Genomic DNA, 16,924 nt, shown 5'->3' with positions numbered 1-16,924 from the left:
TCCTCATACGGTGAGCTTTCCAAAAAAGAATTACAGTTTAGGTTTACTTTGGGAGCTTCAGCTGAGATGAGACTAGCAGCCAAGTTTGGTGTTTTTTTTCCCTACGGTGTAACCTTTGGAAAATTTCATCACTGTAGTCTATTTGGATCTCCAACCCTGTGCTACTTCAAAGCAAAACATACAGAGACTGTTAACCTGCTGAGAATCTGACAAGTATTTCACCAGATGTAAAAGATGTCCTGTTATTCACCATCAAGAAAACCCCAATAAAGTCACTGACCCAGAAAGCCTGAATTTCACCAGGTGAAAGACAGGAAGGAAACTACTTAACAGAAAGAATCATGTTTGTTTTGGTATCATAGCTAATGAGTAAAAAGTGTATTCACTCACCTGTCGTACTCTCTTTTTTGAGCTTCCAACTCTGAATATTCCTACTGTCTGGAGACCTGCAAGTGTAGCACATCAGACAACTGTTTTATTGTTTAGTTTTCTGCTGAAAATTGCATTGAACCAAATCAGTCTGGGCTATGTGTATTTAAAAGAATAAAAATCTCACATTGTATTTATCTACAAACCTGTATATACAATGCTGAGGCAAAACTCAGTTGTCTTGAAATAAGAAACTATTCACTGCAGTTTTTAAGGGCCTCCTACCGCCTAACCTTGCAAAATGACATCTCCATGACCTCATAGCAGCCTTCGAGTATCTGAAGGGGGCCTACAAGGATGCTGGAGACAGACTCTTCATCAGGGATTGTAGTGATTGGAGAAGGGGTAAAGGGTTCAAACATAAACAGGGGAAGTTCAGGCTGGATGTAAGGAAGAAGTTCTTTACTGTGAGGGTTGTGAGGTACTGGAACAACTTGCCCAAAGAAGTGGTAAATGCTCCATTCCTGGCAGTATTCAAGGCCAGGTTGAAGAGTCTTGCGTGACATAGTCTAGTGTGAGGTGTCCCTGCCCATGGCAGGGGGTTGGAATTAGATGATCTTTAGATCCTTTCCAACTCTATTCTATGATTCTTGAGATGCCATTTTGGTAGTGTTACTGCTACTCTGCGAGGGACTGAGGTGTGCAGAGAGCAAGGCACTGTTCTACACTGGGGATGGCACTTGTAGGACTGACACCAAAGGAAACAGGCAATAAAATGACTAAATAATCTGGCACACTGAGCTATGTCTTTGGATACAGGAAGCAGTTGGTTTTGGGGGTTACCCACTTGCTCTGCAGTGCCTGTAAAGACAAAGCTGAGAGCTTCCTTCAAAGGCACATAAGTAGGGCACTCAGGCTGATTACAAGAGGGAAGAGCTCCACTTGGGAGTTATGTGCAGTTTACAGGATAGGAACAGCCATTATATAATCCTATAATGGCTTATAAAGAACTACTGTTGTACTTCAGACAAAGTGCATCTTGTGTCATTTAGATACTGGAAATGGCTGTTGCCTGATATTCCATAAGCAATCAGTTCAAACTTTCTTCTAGCCCTATGGAGATACCAGAATATCAAATAAATGCTAACACGGTTGTTGAGTGGACACACTTTGCCAAGTAACAGAAACTAAAAAATTTCAGAGTAAATGTCACCTTAGAGGTGACATGGTTTTTAGCAATGAGAAGGTGAGTGGAAATGCTAAGGGACTCAAGCAATTGTGCATCTAATACCATTTTACACAGTTACACATTTTTTGCAAAAAGAATGAAATTGTCTATAAATTGAAAAGTTTATGGTCTAATGAAGGCCACTCTGCAACATTCATTTTCTCTACTTACATGCAAGATATAAAATAACCTTGCAAAACAAATGCCTTTTGTAGGCAACAAGGCTACACTTGCTTGTTAGAGATGTGTAGCTTCACAATAGTGCTTGGAGTTGCAGATACTCATCACAGACGATCAGGTAAGATTATGTCCTTCAGTCTCAACATAACAACTCCCTTCAAATATTCTTCTATCTTTGGTTAAGAGAAAATTCTGCTGACGAAATAACATTTAGTAAACTCAGGAACATTGGCAGGGAAACAACTGAGATGGAGATATTCATATTGGGCAAAAACTAGATGATCAAGTGACATAAAATCACAGTATCCAAAGGATATTCAGCTGGATAGCTTTTTTTGGCTGACTTAGACACTTTTATGTTCTCCAAACTCAGCTACCCTTGCTTAAAGGAAGTAATTCATCTCAATTTACTCATCCACACAATCACTTGTCAGCTATGGTATTTTATCTCTGTAAAAGGCTAACAATGACTCTTTTCGTAGAGTTCATTTATACATTTGTATGTAATATGGTTTTCAATTATGTATTGTAAAAGCTTTGCATTGTTGTTTAAATTGCAGTCCTCATCCGCAAAAGTTTTTTCATTCAGTCAGTAAATGATTTCTTTCTGATCAAATTAGGCGTCAAATGCATCATCTGGTGTCGCAATCACCATTACCTAATGGTTTATTTATTATCTGGCCACGTAATAGCTCTGTCTTCCTCTAGTCAAGTTATTTCAATTCTCATTAAAAATCTTTACAAGACTAAGATACATTGGGAGGGATGTTGAACAGATACCTTGATTAACTATTGTTTCTGAATTACATAAAGCTGGTGGGAGGTTTGTGTCTAGACGATCATGAAGACATGAGAAGAATATTGGCAGAAGCTTGTATTTCCCTTTGGAGAGAGCAGGCCTGATCCTGAGGCTGGTCAGGAGGACTCAGCCAGGACAAACTCCATAGCCAGCCCACGAGCCTTGTAGAGAACAGGAAAAACCTTCTTGGAGCTTAATGTAATTCAGCATAGGATTTTTTTCTTTCTCTGAGCTTTTATCTTCAAATGATGCTTCCAGTTATGTCTTGGACTGTAGTATAAGCAGTTAAATTAACTCTTACATCTTAATATCCACTTGTTTGTGAAGAATGACTCCAGGCTGACTGGCACATTTTAGACTTTCATACTCAAGGTATGGGTAAACCTGTGGGGTATGAAGAGCTGTTCCTGCAGAACTGAGCATTCCAGTTCGAGATGAACAACCTCTAAGAAATGTCTCTTCCCTCATGCTGTATGGGCCAGTTTGCAAGCTTGTAGCATAGATCATTAGTTTGGGAAGGTGTCATCTATGTGATTATTTGTGAGACAATATATTTAGCAAAAGTGAATTAGGAGGAAAATTACGAAGGAAAGCAATTCACTTCCAAAGATGTCCTCGCAATTGTAAGCATATGCTCGCTTCTCAAAATGTGCACTTATTTATATGATAGTAAAAGTATATCTGCCACTCTTGGGAAAATGAAATATTCTTACCATGCTTTTCCAAGTGCTGACAGCAACTATCTACAAGCCGGGGAACCTGTCTGTAAATAGGGTTCAGGCTTAGTTTCTTATCTCTTGCCTTTTCTTTCTTGCTCTGTGCTTCTGCAGGCAAAGAGAGCTGTAAAGCCTCTAACAATCGTGACTGATTGTCATCAAGATCTGTAATAGAGTCCACAGACATCGCACCCTGTAAAATACACACACATAGAACAATCATTAGGTCTGAAGATATATAAACATCACAGGACTTTATCTAACAAAGACTTTTGCCTACCTGCATTTTAAACAACCTAATATAAAAAATACAGTTTGCTACACAGGTTTTGTAAAGTAAGTTATAATATCAGCGTAATGGATGAGAAAATCACTGTGGTACCAATGCTATTATTACCATACTACAAGAAATACAAATTAGATACTGAAAAAACTAAATGCTTTCTTACTCGGCACACTTTTTCATTGTTGTAAGCTTGCACATACTGCAGGACAAGGATGAACCATGGTCCACGTGCACCTCAGCAGCACAATATTTATGCACATGGGGATATATATACACATTTTTAAACCTGAATCCCTCCCTCGTCTGTAGCTTGGGAGATTGTATCAGTGAAAATGATGCAAATAGATTTAAACCATACACCATACACAGTTAACTAATAACACAAATACATACGAATGCAGAGATTGAAATAATCCCCACGTTATCACAGACCAAAGACAGACCAGAGAAGTAGAGGGCTAATATTTTATAGATAATTCTACTTCAGGTATCTTAGTATTTTAGAATCATTAAAAACTGTGTTTGTATTACAGCAAGGCACAGAAGTTCAAGCAATCTGTAAAGGATAAAGCAGCAGCAGGTTTACGGCATGTTTCAGTGTTCAGTCTACAAAAACAAGATTTGTTTTTCAAACCTCAAGATTACTGTCACTTCAAAATGACCGTTTTCCTTAATTTTTATTTCACTTACCAGGCAAAAAAAATTTAGAGGGCATCAAGAATATTAAATATTAATAAAGCTAAAATTAAAAAAAAAAAATTGTAATTCTCATTTAAAATATCTACTATAAATTATTTTCTTTCTTTCTGAAACAATGGATACATTTTATTATAACATAAAATACACTGCAAAGGGATCCAGCACGTCATCCTAAGAGAATATATATTCCCATTCAAAACTTTGCTGACAAATCTAATTTCTTAAAAGCACATTGCTCCACTGACAGCTATTTCACAGACTGCTGGTGAGATCTCTATGTCTGTTAAATGAGAACTGCACAGTTGCTGGAGAATTTCATGCTCTAGAAGTATTTTCTTCCATCAGTGTAGACAACTGAACTTTACAGAGATTTCCAACTCATAGGCAACTCATAAAAAATCCACTGAGATTTCACAGAAAAAATTTAGCTCAGAATATATTTTTATTTTTTTAATAGAAAAAAAGCATCTAATTTATCAGGTAGATTTCTGTTTCTTAGAACTTATGGAACACTTATAAGTAAAACCCAGTGAAGTATTTAGATTTTTTTGGACCCACATCTCAAAACAGTTACTAGACCCTTAAGAATGTATCTTTGATGTGGATTTCTGATGTGTCTCAGAAGTACATTTGCTTGATTCCCCTTATCATTTCCTGCCAAAAGGAAACAAATAAAAACAAAACAAAACAAAACAAAAAAAAAAAAATCAAACAAGAATCTCTGGCTGTGATCCATGTGTGTATAATTCCAACTGTAAAATTTTTTTATTCTACAAGTTTGGGGTTTCAGGCATCAAAATTAGTTGACTGACACTGAAATCCATAACACCATCCTCACTGCTGCAGCTCCCAGGCAGTTCCTGTACAACAGGTGCCGACCTTTATACTCTGCCTTTACTGGTCCTTCCCTTCCTGTAGAACATCCTCACCTCATGAATCATTATTATCACAGTCACTTAAGTCGGATTCAGATCCCCAAAATAGATGTAAATGTAGTCAGTTCACCGTTATCCTTGGGCACTTTATCAAAGTTGTGGATTAACTGGCACACTGAGCTGGCTTTAGGAAGAGTGACCTTGAGTTCAGTGGCTAAAGTACCGCACTGCTTGGCAATACCAAGTCCAGGCCAGCTTTGATTTTAAATTTCAAAGTGCAGAGGAAAACAATACCAACATACTCCATGGATCCAGTTCAAACTCAGCCAGACCTATTAATTTAGGCTCAGCCAGACCTATATGATTGCACATTGTTGCCCACTACTCCAGGACTATTAACACAGACATAGTGCTACCACGGACTGTGATGCCCAGCAACCAAATAAAAATCTAGTTCCATCTACTAGGCATTACCTCTGCACATAACGGATACCAGTCCCTAACTGAAAGCCTCAGCTGAGTGTTTGAAGATTCACTGGAATATACAAAAGTGAATGGTGCAGCTGCAAAGAAGCAAATGGTAGTGATAAACAATCCCTCCAATTCAAGAGGACTGCACTCCAGTTATCTATGCAGCATTTGTGTGAGAAACTGGTTGTATCAGTTCCATGTATTTACTTTTTTTTTTAACCATTTACTGTGGTATAGTTGAAAATAAACAGTGAAACATTGCCCAAGAGATAAAAGATAAGTGCAAGCTTCCTTATGATCCCCTAAAAAACTCAAGGGAGTAGAGTAAGTACACTGATAAGCAGAAGTATAAAGGCCAAAACCAGACAAGATATGGGATGTGAGTTAATATTAATGTTAAATAATTGACAATTCATGAAGTACATCACTGAATGACTGAGGTTCACTTCCAAGAGAAAATGCCAGATCCCCCCCATGTCACACTGCCCACCTTCGCCTACTCATTTTTCTGTAGGTGAACCATGTGCTACTGCATCCTCATGAGTATGGACTAAAGGTTCAAATTCAACACCCTAAAAGCTGCAGTACTAGTGTCGCCAAAAATACACCCAAAACAAACAAGCAAAACCCCTTCCCAGGCATCAAAGAACTTGGTCCTGGTGGAGCTTGAGCCCTTGGATATAAAAAAGGGTCCAGGTTCCTTCTGCTTCCTGGCTGGTCAAATGCATGTCAGAGATTTTAACACGCTTGAAAAGAACATCAGATGACCCATATCTGGACACATGAGTTACCTTTCCCTCATATGAAAACAGGTTCTGAAGCCAATGGGTATCTAGGGCGAATTTCTCTTTTTTGTCACTATCTTCTGAAAGAAGTTGGCCGGTTACCCTTCATGTTTACATTCAAGTGTACTTTGCACTTTTATTTGAAAACAACTTCCTGTTCTGGACAGGTCAACAGCTGTGTGTTACGCATATGTAAGAATGCAAACATCTTCAAGTATCATGCCCTCAGCTATTTGCTGACAGAATGAAGACATTTCAAACTTCAGCTGACAACCAGAGGGAAAGAAGGCAGGTCATGAGGCTCTTCAATCTTCTCTTAATTTGCAATTTACTCCAGTTCTACCCATCTTAGCACCCTGGCTTGAAAGGCCCTACATAGCATGCCTCTGAAGCAGGTTTTATCCTAGGATGAAAGAAGGTGAAGATTCTAAGAAAATATTTTATTTTCCAAGGTCTGTTCTTGTACCCCAAATTTTTTCTTAGATTACTTGACATTCATTGCAAATGAAATTAAAAAGCAGTAATTCTAGAATCTTTATCCCATGGTAACAAAAAAAAATCTACTACTGTTAGTAGCTGCAGTGCTGGAAAACTGGAAAGCTCAGAGCATACAGAATACTGCAAACAAATGGTCTGCCAGGTACCTATCTTACATGCAGGATTAACATTCAACCCAAACCATGACACTGTGCTGCCAAAAGCATCCTCATACCCTGTACACAGAAACATCCTTCAAAGAGCCTGGTACAAATTTACTCTGACAACTTCTTACTCACCACCAAGGACATGATCAGAATTAGACCATGGGGATTTTTATTAATACTAGGACAGGGATTAATAGTTAGATTTATTTCCAAGTTTGTAAAGTAGATTAACAGAAACATACATATAAATATCAATCGTATAGGTTTATTTGTTACCCAGCTGAAAAAATTAGGCTGAAGATGGATGGAATTTGTTACCTCTAAAAGACCTAGACTGGATGTAGATAAAGGAAGTGAATAGGAAGACTTCTAAAAAATCTTTTTACCACCTTGCTATCTGTTACAGACTTGGACAGATCATATGATCTTTTCCCAGCAGCACCAGAGAAAGATTCCTACGACAGTTAGAATTTTCTGGTATTGACCAGGCTAGACTCCACCTGAAAAAAGAAATCACTGTTTGAACATGACAGAAGAAATACTCCACAGCCCACAGATACAACAGGGATTTTCCCTGCTACAGCTAGAGCCTTTGGATCTACTGGCATGCACCATAACATGATAGGTTTACTTACACGCCTCCTTGCTCGTGGCGCTGGCTCGGGTGTGTTTGGAGAAGTGGATTCATTTGGTGTTTCTGAGGTTGAGCTAAGAGATGAGTTACTGCTTGAAAGTTCTTTGTTCTGCCTTTTAGTTCCAAATGGCAAGAGAAAGGCCACAAAATCTGAGACATCTTTTTGCTCTTCTTTCTGAGAGTCTTGCTTGAGCTTGTAGGCCCGGTCATTAGCAATCACTTGGGACAAGGGCATTCCAAAAGCCTGGGGAACAAATTCTGCAACAACAACAAAATTAATATTTACTGAACATCTGATATTTATTTAGCACAAAAAGAATTGAGTATTAAGCTGTTAAACAGAAAAACAATCCAAAGTCCCTTTAAATATATAATAATTCCAAGGAGGTACTGGACTGCATAACAATAATAACAATAATATTCAAATTATAATAAAATAATAGTGGAAATGTGCCAGGTAATTGTAGCCCATGGCATCTTAATCCTTTTTCCAGTTGGATCATGCAAGATATACCACACATAATCTTGGAAAAATCACTTGGGAGCAGATCTAAGATCTTAACTTCTACTGATAGCAACTGCAAGTCAAGCACCTTTGGCTATATCTCTCATGTTTCAGACCACTTCACCAGATTTCTTTTTCAGAAATGCTGCAGGGCACCAGAGTCAAGAGGTACAAGAACATGCATGGACCTCGTTACAGGTCAGGAAGGTATGCATCTACCTGTACAGGGATCTTGTAAACACATACACTATTCAGACTAAGCCTCCAAGGATATGGGTTTAAATATGTATGTCTTGGGTTCAGCAGTAGCAGTCATTTTTCTCCTTCTTAGTAGCTGGTGCAGTGCCGTGTTTTTGACTTTCAGCCTGAGAATAACGCTGATAACACCAATGTTTTTAGTTGCTGCTCAGTAATGCTTACCCTGACCAAGGACTTTGTGAGTCTCATGCTCTGCCAGGGGGGAGGGGAAGCCCAGAGAAAGCAGAGACAGGACACCTGACCCAAACTAGCAAAAGAGATATTCCATACCACAGCACGTCATGCTCAGTATGTAAACTGGGGGCAGTTACCCGGAAGGGCTAGCTCACTGCCCAGGTTGGGCTGGGTATCGGTCGGCTGGTGGTGAGCGGTTGTATTCTCTTCCCTTGTTATTTCCCTTATCATTATTATTATTGGTGGTAGCAGTAGTGATTTATGTTATACCTTAGTTACTGGACTGTTCTTATCTCAACCCATGGGAGTTACATTCTTTTGATTCTCCTCCCCATTCCTCCGGGAGCGGGGGGAGGAAGGTGGGGGAGTGAGCGAGCAGCTGCATGGTTCTGGGTTGCCAGCTGGGCATAAATATAAATAATATATAAGAACTATACTGCTTTAACATACTGGTAAGATTAAACTAGTTTAATAGTGGTATATCAGTATAAAGGTCCTTGGTAACAGTACAAATATAAATATATAGATATACAAAAATATGTGAGAATACAGGTTTCTCTCAATTAACAAAAAGAACATCATCCCATCCCACATCAATATAGCTGTAACGTACAAAACCAGCACACGCTTCTGGTCTCAAAGTAAAATGCTCAAATATTATACAAAACAAGAAAAATGCTCTATCAGCCAACAACAACTAACACTGAAGTTTCAAATCTAGACCTATCTGAGATTAGAAGAACCAAAGCCATTGGGCCAGACTGCCAACTAGAACTTTTTGTGCTCAAATGGAATGAAAAACCAGCTATTAACTCTATTAACCCTGGTGAAAACAGCTGCAAGTTCTACTAGGTTCCAGCTTCAGACCCGACTGTATCAGGAATAAATAAAGCATCAGATATTAAAAGCAGCTTTTTCTTTAATGTATCAAAAAAAGAATTTAAAAAAAAAAACGGAAAAAAATGCAAAGAAATAAAAATTCCTTATTTTTAGACAATAGAGTAAATGATTAAAGGCTGAAGCTCCTCTAGGGACTTAAAGTCTGACTACAGCTTTGATGACACTTTCAAATTTTACCTCGACTTGCATTACCGCTAAGATTAAAGCAAGACATTGAAAGCAAGAGTATATTTTATGAATCTTGAATGAAGACACTTCTAGCCTATCGCACTAAAGAGACAAGGGCCTGTTGTTCTGATTTGGTGAGTAAAATTGCTGCTCTTTATAAGTATGAAATGTTAGACATGAACTATCTTCGGTGGCTGAACAAAACTAAATCAGGAAGCAGAGCCTCACATATCAAGCAAGTCTGGAAGCAACCTGTGAGTAGAATGACACCTAAAACCATATGCATTTAATTTAGGACAAGAAAGAACATCATCATATGGGTATCAAGCAATGCAGGGATTGCCAGTTCCAGGAGTCCAGAGTTAGACCCGTCCCTCATGTACCTAGCAGAGTGTGTCTATAGAATTATGAGAATATTAGTATTTAATATTTTACTGTTCTGAATTATCTTCCCAATGAACATTTAAGACCACAAACTTGAAACACACATAGGCAACATGTCTCCCCCTTCTGTTGTTCTATCTGCGTACTTTATTATACCTCCAGCACCCCTATTTAACTGTCCTTCCACAACATTTCCTAAGAAAAGCCACTGAGCCAAATTAAATCCTGAACATTAAATATTTCTCTGATTTTGTCCCACAGCCACTCATACGTCCAATTGTGATAGGACAGCAGTATGTAGGCCAGTGATGGCCAACAGAATGCTGATGCCATTGATCTTACAGTAGGATCTCAACACTGCTTCACTGAAATAATTCCATTACAATGACCTTCTCTCTGACTTCATTATGTAAAGGCTGGTATTTTGAGGTAGCTGTTGCTCCTCCTTGAAAGCTCTCAGGTGTGGGATGCCAGGTTTTTAATTGCTCTTGCTCAATGTGCCTGTTGAGCAGTGAAAGGACCCTGAGCCTCTACTCTAGGCTGCTTTGCTGTAGGCCTCCTTCTCAGAGGACATGAAGCACTTCCCCAATATCTCAATGTCTGGCAGAGAGATGAGGAACTGGATGAAAACCAACTGGCTGATTTTCAGACTAAATACAGATGGAAGTGATGCTGGTTGGCAGTGCTAATTACGTTAAAGTATTGGCAAAACCAGTAATTTTTTTTTGCAAAAAATTGCAAAACCAATTGCTCTTTTGTTGAAATTAAAAGAATTGGTTGCACCCTCTGCAGACTGGCTACAGCCTTAAGTTCCCACCAAATCTAGTGTGCCTATGGGTGGTGGTGGTGAACATGTTTTGACCACCACTCTTCAGAAGTATTCAATCCCAACAATTTCCTTTTTGGACAAGTAATCTCATGTCCATTAAAGTGAATGCTAGCTCTTTTGATATTTCAGATTCACAAAAAAAAAACAAAACAAAACAAGCAAAACCAAGAAAACCCCAAAACAAACCAAAACCCCAAAACAAAGGAGTTGTAATTGTGCAATGAATTTAGCAACTCACTGATGGAGAGAAAAGGCACTGACTCAGACATGTAGGTTTGAGGCTCTGATCTCATAATTAAGGTAAAAGCATCAACTGACTATTTACTGCTGTAGACTGGGGTTCACCTCTGCTAGAGAGGTTTCATTTGCATGAAGAAATGTTCTTTAGAGCAGAGGCTCAAACTTTGGTCTGTTGTATATATACCCATTGCATGCCAAAGCTACTGAGTTAGTTACTTTCTGGAGACCAAAAAAAATTTGATCACTTACTGAATTAGAAGAGTGGGCAGTTTAAAAAGAAATTTTGTAGAAAGCACCATATAAAAATATGAAATAACCTGGCAGGCTGCGCAATCAGCTTGGGAACAGACTCATACCCTGGGCCGGCAGCACATAAGGACTTGACTTCTGATCCATTCTGGATTTTAGTGTTTACTGGCAAAGGATACAAGTTGCTATTTTGGAGAAGTTCATCATTTCTCTTACCAGAAAGTCCATCTTGCTGCTGAGGCAAGTTTCTTAACAAAAATTTTGATCAAAACTGGTATGTTCCTAAGAAATCTTTCTGTAGTGGTAAATCAGCATTTTCTAATAAAAAGCAGCATACCACAGAATAACTCCCAGCCAGACTGAATAAGAGTTGCAGTGATCAGAAATCCTTTTCTTCTAATCAAATAAGACATCCAGGACATTGACCCATACAGTTTGTTTACTTGGCCTCATGCCACCCCATCTAAGTATAGTTTCAAAGACTTCTCTGAAGTTTCAGCTGGTGAAAATTCTGGTTTCTATCCCACAAACCATAATGGTCTATTAAGAACCAGTGAGGTGTATTCTCTAGATCCTAATGAGGCTTGCAATGCTGACAAAGTGAACAGCATACACTATAGCAACTTTGGATAGTCTCCTTAGCACTTTAAGTGCTGGTTTTATGCTGTTAGAACCTTGTGACCAAGATCTACTGAGGCCTTTGTACTACCTCCATTTAAATGACAGGAACAGAATGGAAGACAGCTCAGACAATAATATGATTTAAAAGAAATATTTAAGTAGGGAGGGGTCTTTAAACCAAACTCTCCAGCCAGCCAGACTGGGCAACTGTTTTGTTAATGGAAATTAATTACTTTGGGACCATAGAGAATGATGAAAGAAAGAAAATAAGGAAAACAGAAACCTTGATCCATAATGGAAATAGCAAAACTCCTTCCATCTGACAGCTCATCAAAACCCCTGCGCTGCCTCAAGATAACACGATGTTCTCAGGATCAGTTCTACGGCTGAAACTCTCTACCCCAGCTATTTGGAGCTCACTGACCTTCAAGGATTGATATAAGGCCTTCCCAATAACTTAAGCATTTTCTGTCGGTATGTCTTTGGTTTTTGTTTTTTAAAAATTAAGAGGTTCTTCAGCACTTTAGTTGACTTCAAAATATGACAGTGTTGCTTAAAAACACCTTTTGTATGTGTAGAGAGCATGAGAAACATTTTCAAAGTTTTTTACAAAGCACAGTGGGGTGCTGGAAAGGCTTGGGAAAAAAGCAGCACATTTCTGATAAACTGTAAAAAAAAAATACTTCATTCACTGAGCTCTCCCCTTAGGATGCGCCAAGGCACACTGACATCATGATAGGCTGAATTGCTGAAGAACAAATGAAAGCACTGAAAAATACCTCTAAATTTACTGAGCATGGCTGGGAAGTAAACACGGAGGATGTTTTCAAGAATTCTGAACTAAAGAAAAATCAAACGCCTATTGCGGGATCTCCATATACCAGAGAGTATATGGAAAGACCACAGAGGAAGGCCTTTTCTCAGGAACTCCAGCTTACACAGCAGCTCTGCTAAGGCCTCACAGATGAACCTGTCAAGTATTTACATTCCGCATAGAAACATCAGCAAAATGGATGCTTCTCAGTTGCTCAACAAATCACATAACAAGTGATTATTATTTCTGAGCATGTCTGTTAGCTCACCTGTAGGTTTTACTGGAACCAAGGCAAAATGGAGCTGGTTTACCGACAAAATCTTCTAGGAGATATACTTTCTGGGAGGTGTCTCTCTCAGGAATGCCTGTGTGTACTTTCCAAGCAGGCATGCTTATGCTGACCCCCGTATCACTGGCAGAAGACAGACAAAAGTCTCCTCTTCTGCTGCCATCAAAATTAGAAGTGGATTTGTAAGGAAACAGTACCCAGCTGCCAGCATGCAGAGCATCCTGAGAATTTCTTATTCTAAGCAGCACTGACGTTTTACTGCTCCTCCAGCCTGAGTACTGTTTCTCAGCAGCTAAAGCAAATGTTTAGAGACATACGTAGACAGCACGATTGAGCGTCATGATAGCCATTAATAACAAAGAGGCTGAGTAGAAAAAAGCAAAGACACTGAATGATGGAAGCTGAAAATACTACTTAAATATCTGGGTGTAGTGTCTGCTCTCCTGTTTTGTCTATTTACATCCAGCAAGTTTTGCTATATCATGCTCTGGTGAGTCAGTGATGTAAAAGCAATTGAAAAACACACTTAGTTTAGAATTTTTCCCCTTTTAATGAGATGACAATGGATGTACTTGTCAAAAAGGGCAAAATAAAAATATGAATCTCATTTAAAGTACATTCAGTTCTACTTCAGTGCCTTTTTTGGCCTTCAAAAGTATAACAGTTTGTGGAAACTAACACTTAACAGATAGGTCGATTGATTGATCCATCTAAATAAAATGTCATGTTAGGAGAGTAAGAACTCCAGGGATTAGACTGAGCCCTAAAATACGAGATTACATCTCCAAACAGTCCTAGAAGAAATGAGTACCATATCCTTTTGGTTATGCTTAAGTGCAGCCAGCTGGTGGGGTGCGATGAAGAACAGTCTTGGGCACAAATTGCAGCAAGGTGGTACCTCTCCAGAGAGAGTAACTCCAGAAGTCTACACCCTAAGGTAGTTCAGTGCATGTCAGCGCTAAAGGAGAAGGTTTCTCAGGCAAGACCAAGCACGCAAGTACTTCCTGCTCTTTCTCAAGAACTGCTCATGCCTCATGCATCCTGCAGCAAGGCCTTCATTACGCTTCCCTCATGATCAGCGCAGTGGCCTTTTTTCCAGCTCTTTGGCTTCCTGTGTCAGGCACATCTCAGTGATCTTTGCCTGCAACCCACACACAGAATCACACACTGCTGTGTGATCATCAGGATTAACCTTTAGGAGCCTATCTATTAAAAAACAACTTTTCAGGTAGGATGTACTCCAGACAAGACCTAACATGGCCCCCTCAGTTGTTACTTGTCCTGCTATGTGGGGTCTCCCAGGCAAAATGTTTGGAATAAACTACATACTCTTCAAACTGCAACTGTGCTTACAGAAGTGATGCTGAAGGGATAAAAATACTCTTTGACTTAAGGCAACTCATCCCTATAAAGCACTGTGAAATTGCCTTCCCTACTTCCCCTCTGGTGTCCTGCAGCTTGGTGTCACTGTTTCTTTCTCATCTAGACTGGCTACCAAAAAAAAACCAAACAAAACCACCCCCCTAAAAACCCCAACCAACAACAAAAAAAAAAAAAAACCAAAACACCAACAAAAAAAAAAAACCAACCAAATCCCACAAAAAAACCACCAAAAAACCCCAGAAAAATCAACTGAAAAAATACTGCAAACCACAAAATAAACAGAAGGAAGACATCCTTTTCGGACATAAGGACTAGGGACCTGCCCAGGTGGGTAAATAAATCCTCCTAGCCTTTTGTGTGACTGCACACACATTCACAGTGTGGAGTCTTTGCTTTGGACTGATTGCCTAGAAATGGAAGATACTCTTTATAAAATAAATGGTAGAAAGGCTTGTTAAAAAAACACCATGCCATGAACCAGGATGATACTTCCAGCTCACTGTGACACGCACGCACCAAGTGGAGGTCAAACTCTGACTTTGGGTGACATGGAGATCACTGCTCAGAAAAAGTGGTGGGGCTTGGCCACGATGTGAGCATGGCAGGCTCATCCTTATGGATACCTGCAGCATGAGGCCTTACATTTTACTTTCCAGATCCAGCTTCTCACCTGAAAGCTGGGCAACTTTCCCTTCTAACTCCTGAGGCTGGGAGAGATGCTGGTGCTGCTGCTTCCTATAGGAGAACAGCTGCCTTTCACCAACTGTGCCAGGCTAATGTCCCACAAGGCACAACGCAGCAACTTGCCTGGTTGCTCATCCCCTCTACCATCATGGATCAAGAGTCTGCTCAGCAAGTATCTGTGGGGCAGATGATCTTTAGTAACTGAGAAGGACAAAGAAGTGCACACCAGAAAAAACCATGGACAGAAACCCTGAGAAGCCAGGGGCCATATGCAGCTGCTATCTGGGTTATTTTTGCCTAATGTGTTTGCTGTTGGAAACAAATAAGAGCTGGCATGGGTTTCTTTTCACTCTGCTGACACAACATGGTGGGAACCTGATTCCTTCCAATTTCCTGGTGCTTTGTAACCTTGCTGACCAACCTGATGCCCATGTCAATGCAGACATCTTGAAGGAAAGACAGAAATATAGATTCTGCTGTTTGCGTAGTTTTGGGTTCTCCTCCCCTCAAGAGTTAGTCCTATAACATTTTATATATGGAAAGAGTATGTAAGCCATCTTTATAAATGAGAATAAGACAGTGGAAGAGGAGAGAAGGAGGATAAAAGCAAATGGGTAGATGTTTGAAATGCCTGAAGTGAAAAGAAGTGAAAAAAAAAACCAAAACCAAAAAAACAGGAATTAAAATTAAGAGAATCAGCACAGTGGTTTTCAAAAATGCTTGGGTATAGTTAACCAGAAGATAGGAGCAATGCTGGAAAACAGGAAGTAGATAAATATATACAGGGATGAGTAATTATAAAATTGATGACCTTTGCTGTGGGCAACTACTGAGTCCTAAATGGAAAAGTTCACTCAGAAAACCCATTGTAATAAAACCAGAAAGTATATCCCCAAAGATACTAACTAAATGAAGTATATGTGCTATCATACAAGGTGGACACACAAAAAAGTCTCTGAACAGGAATGTAGTAGCAGAAAATAATGTTATCTGTAAGTACTCAGCCAGTGCAGTTGTGCAATTATCAGAAACAGAGGTCAGCTGAAACAAAATGAGGCTACAAGGAATTCACAAAACAATACAAGGCAATGCTAGAAAATTTATTGTTTGAAACGTCTTCAGCAACAGAGAATTTAGAGAAATAAAGCACAACTCCGAGTTAAGCATTTGCACCACTAAAGTAAACTATCACTTCTCAAGGCACCAAAGAGGCATTTGAAGAGTTCTGGAAGTGCAATTGCAAAGATCCACCAGGTTTGCGTGACACAGCAAAATTTGGTCTTTGATGAATTATCAAATCAGTTTATTATTGCTAAAAGAACTGCTACTGCAATGAAAAAAGTGAGAACAAAACAACAATGTATTTAAACTCTCAAAAGAGTTTCTAAATAGAAACTTTCAAAGGATATTATCAAAGTTATACCACAAAAGGGGGTAGATAAAAAGATAAAAGCCCTCAGAGCATCAAAAAATTGTGAGAGACAGAACATTTAAAAAAAAAAAAAAAAAAGCAAGAAGTGATACAGCAGAGAAACCCACAGAGTGCCATGAAAATAAGTATCTGGCAAATGCAATGAAAAGCGAGGAAGGTTTTACACAGAACTATGCTGCTTTGCACTTTTAACTGTGTGGAAGACTATGGGAAAAAAACAAAAACAAAAACAAAAACAAAACCAAGGAGAAAATTAAGCAACATAATGACTAATTCATTATGTTACTGCCAAATGCAATGCATTTACA

General features: G+C 39.1%; 1 protein-coding gene across 1 annotated transcript in view; it reads right to left on the bottom strand.

Moving 5' to 3' along the window:
* Nucleotides 1-16,924, bottom strand: part of ARHGAP6 (Rho GTPase activating protein 6) — a 64,442-nt gene that overhangs the window by 22,809 nt on the left and 24,709 nt on the right. Inside the window, exons 3-5 of the mRNA XM_080612753.1 lie at nt 7,688-7,944; nt 3,290-3,485; nt 391-446 (exon numbers count right to left, since the gene is read on the bottom strand). Coding sequence (XP_080468879.1) covers nt 391-446; nt 3,290-3,485; nt 7,688-7,944 — 509 coding nt within the window. The remainder of the gene's footprint in view (nt 1-390; nt 447-3,289; nt 3,486-7,687; nt 7,945-16,924) is intronic.

This window comes from Psittacula echo (genome assembly GCF_963264785.1).
Source record: "Psittacula echo genome assembly, chromosome: 3".
In the NCBI taxonomy this organism is placed as follows: Eukaryota; Metazoa; Chordata; class Aves; order Psittaciformes; family Psittacidae; genus Psittacula; species Psittacula echo.
This window is presented reverse-complemented; position numbering and strand designations above follow the sequence as displayed.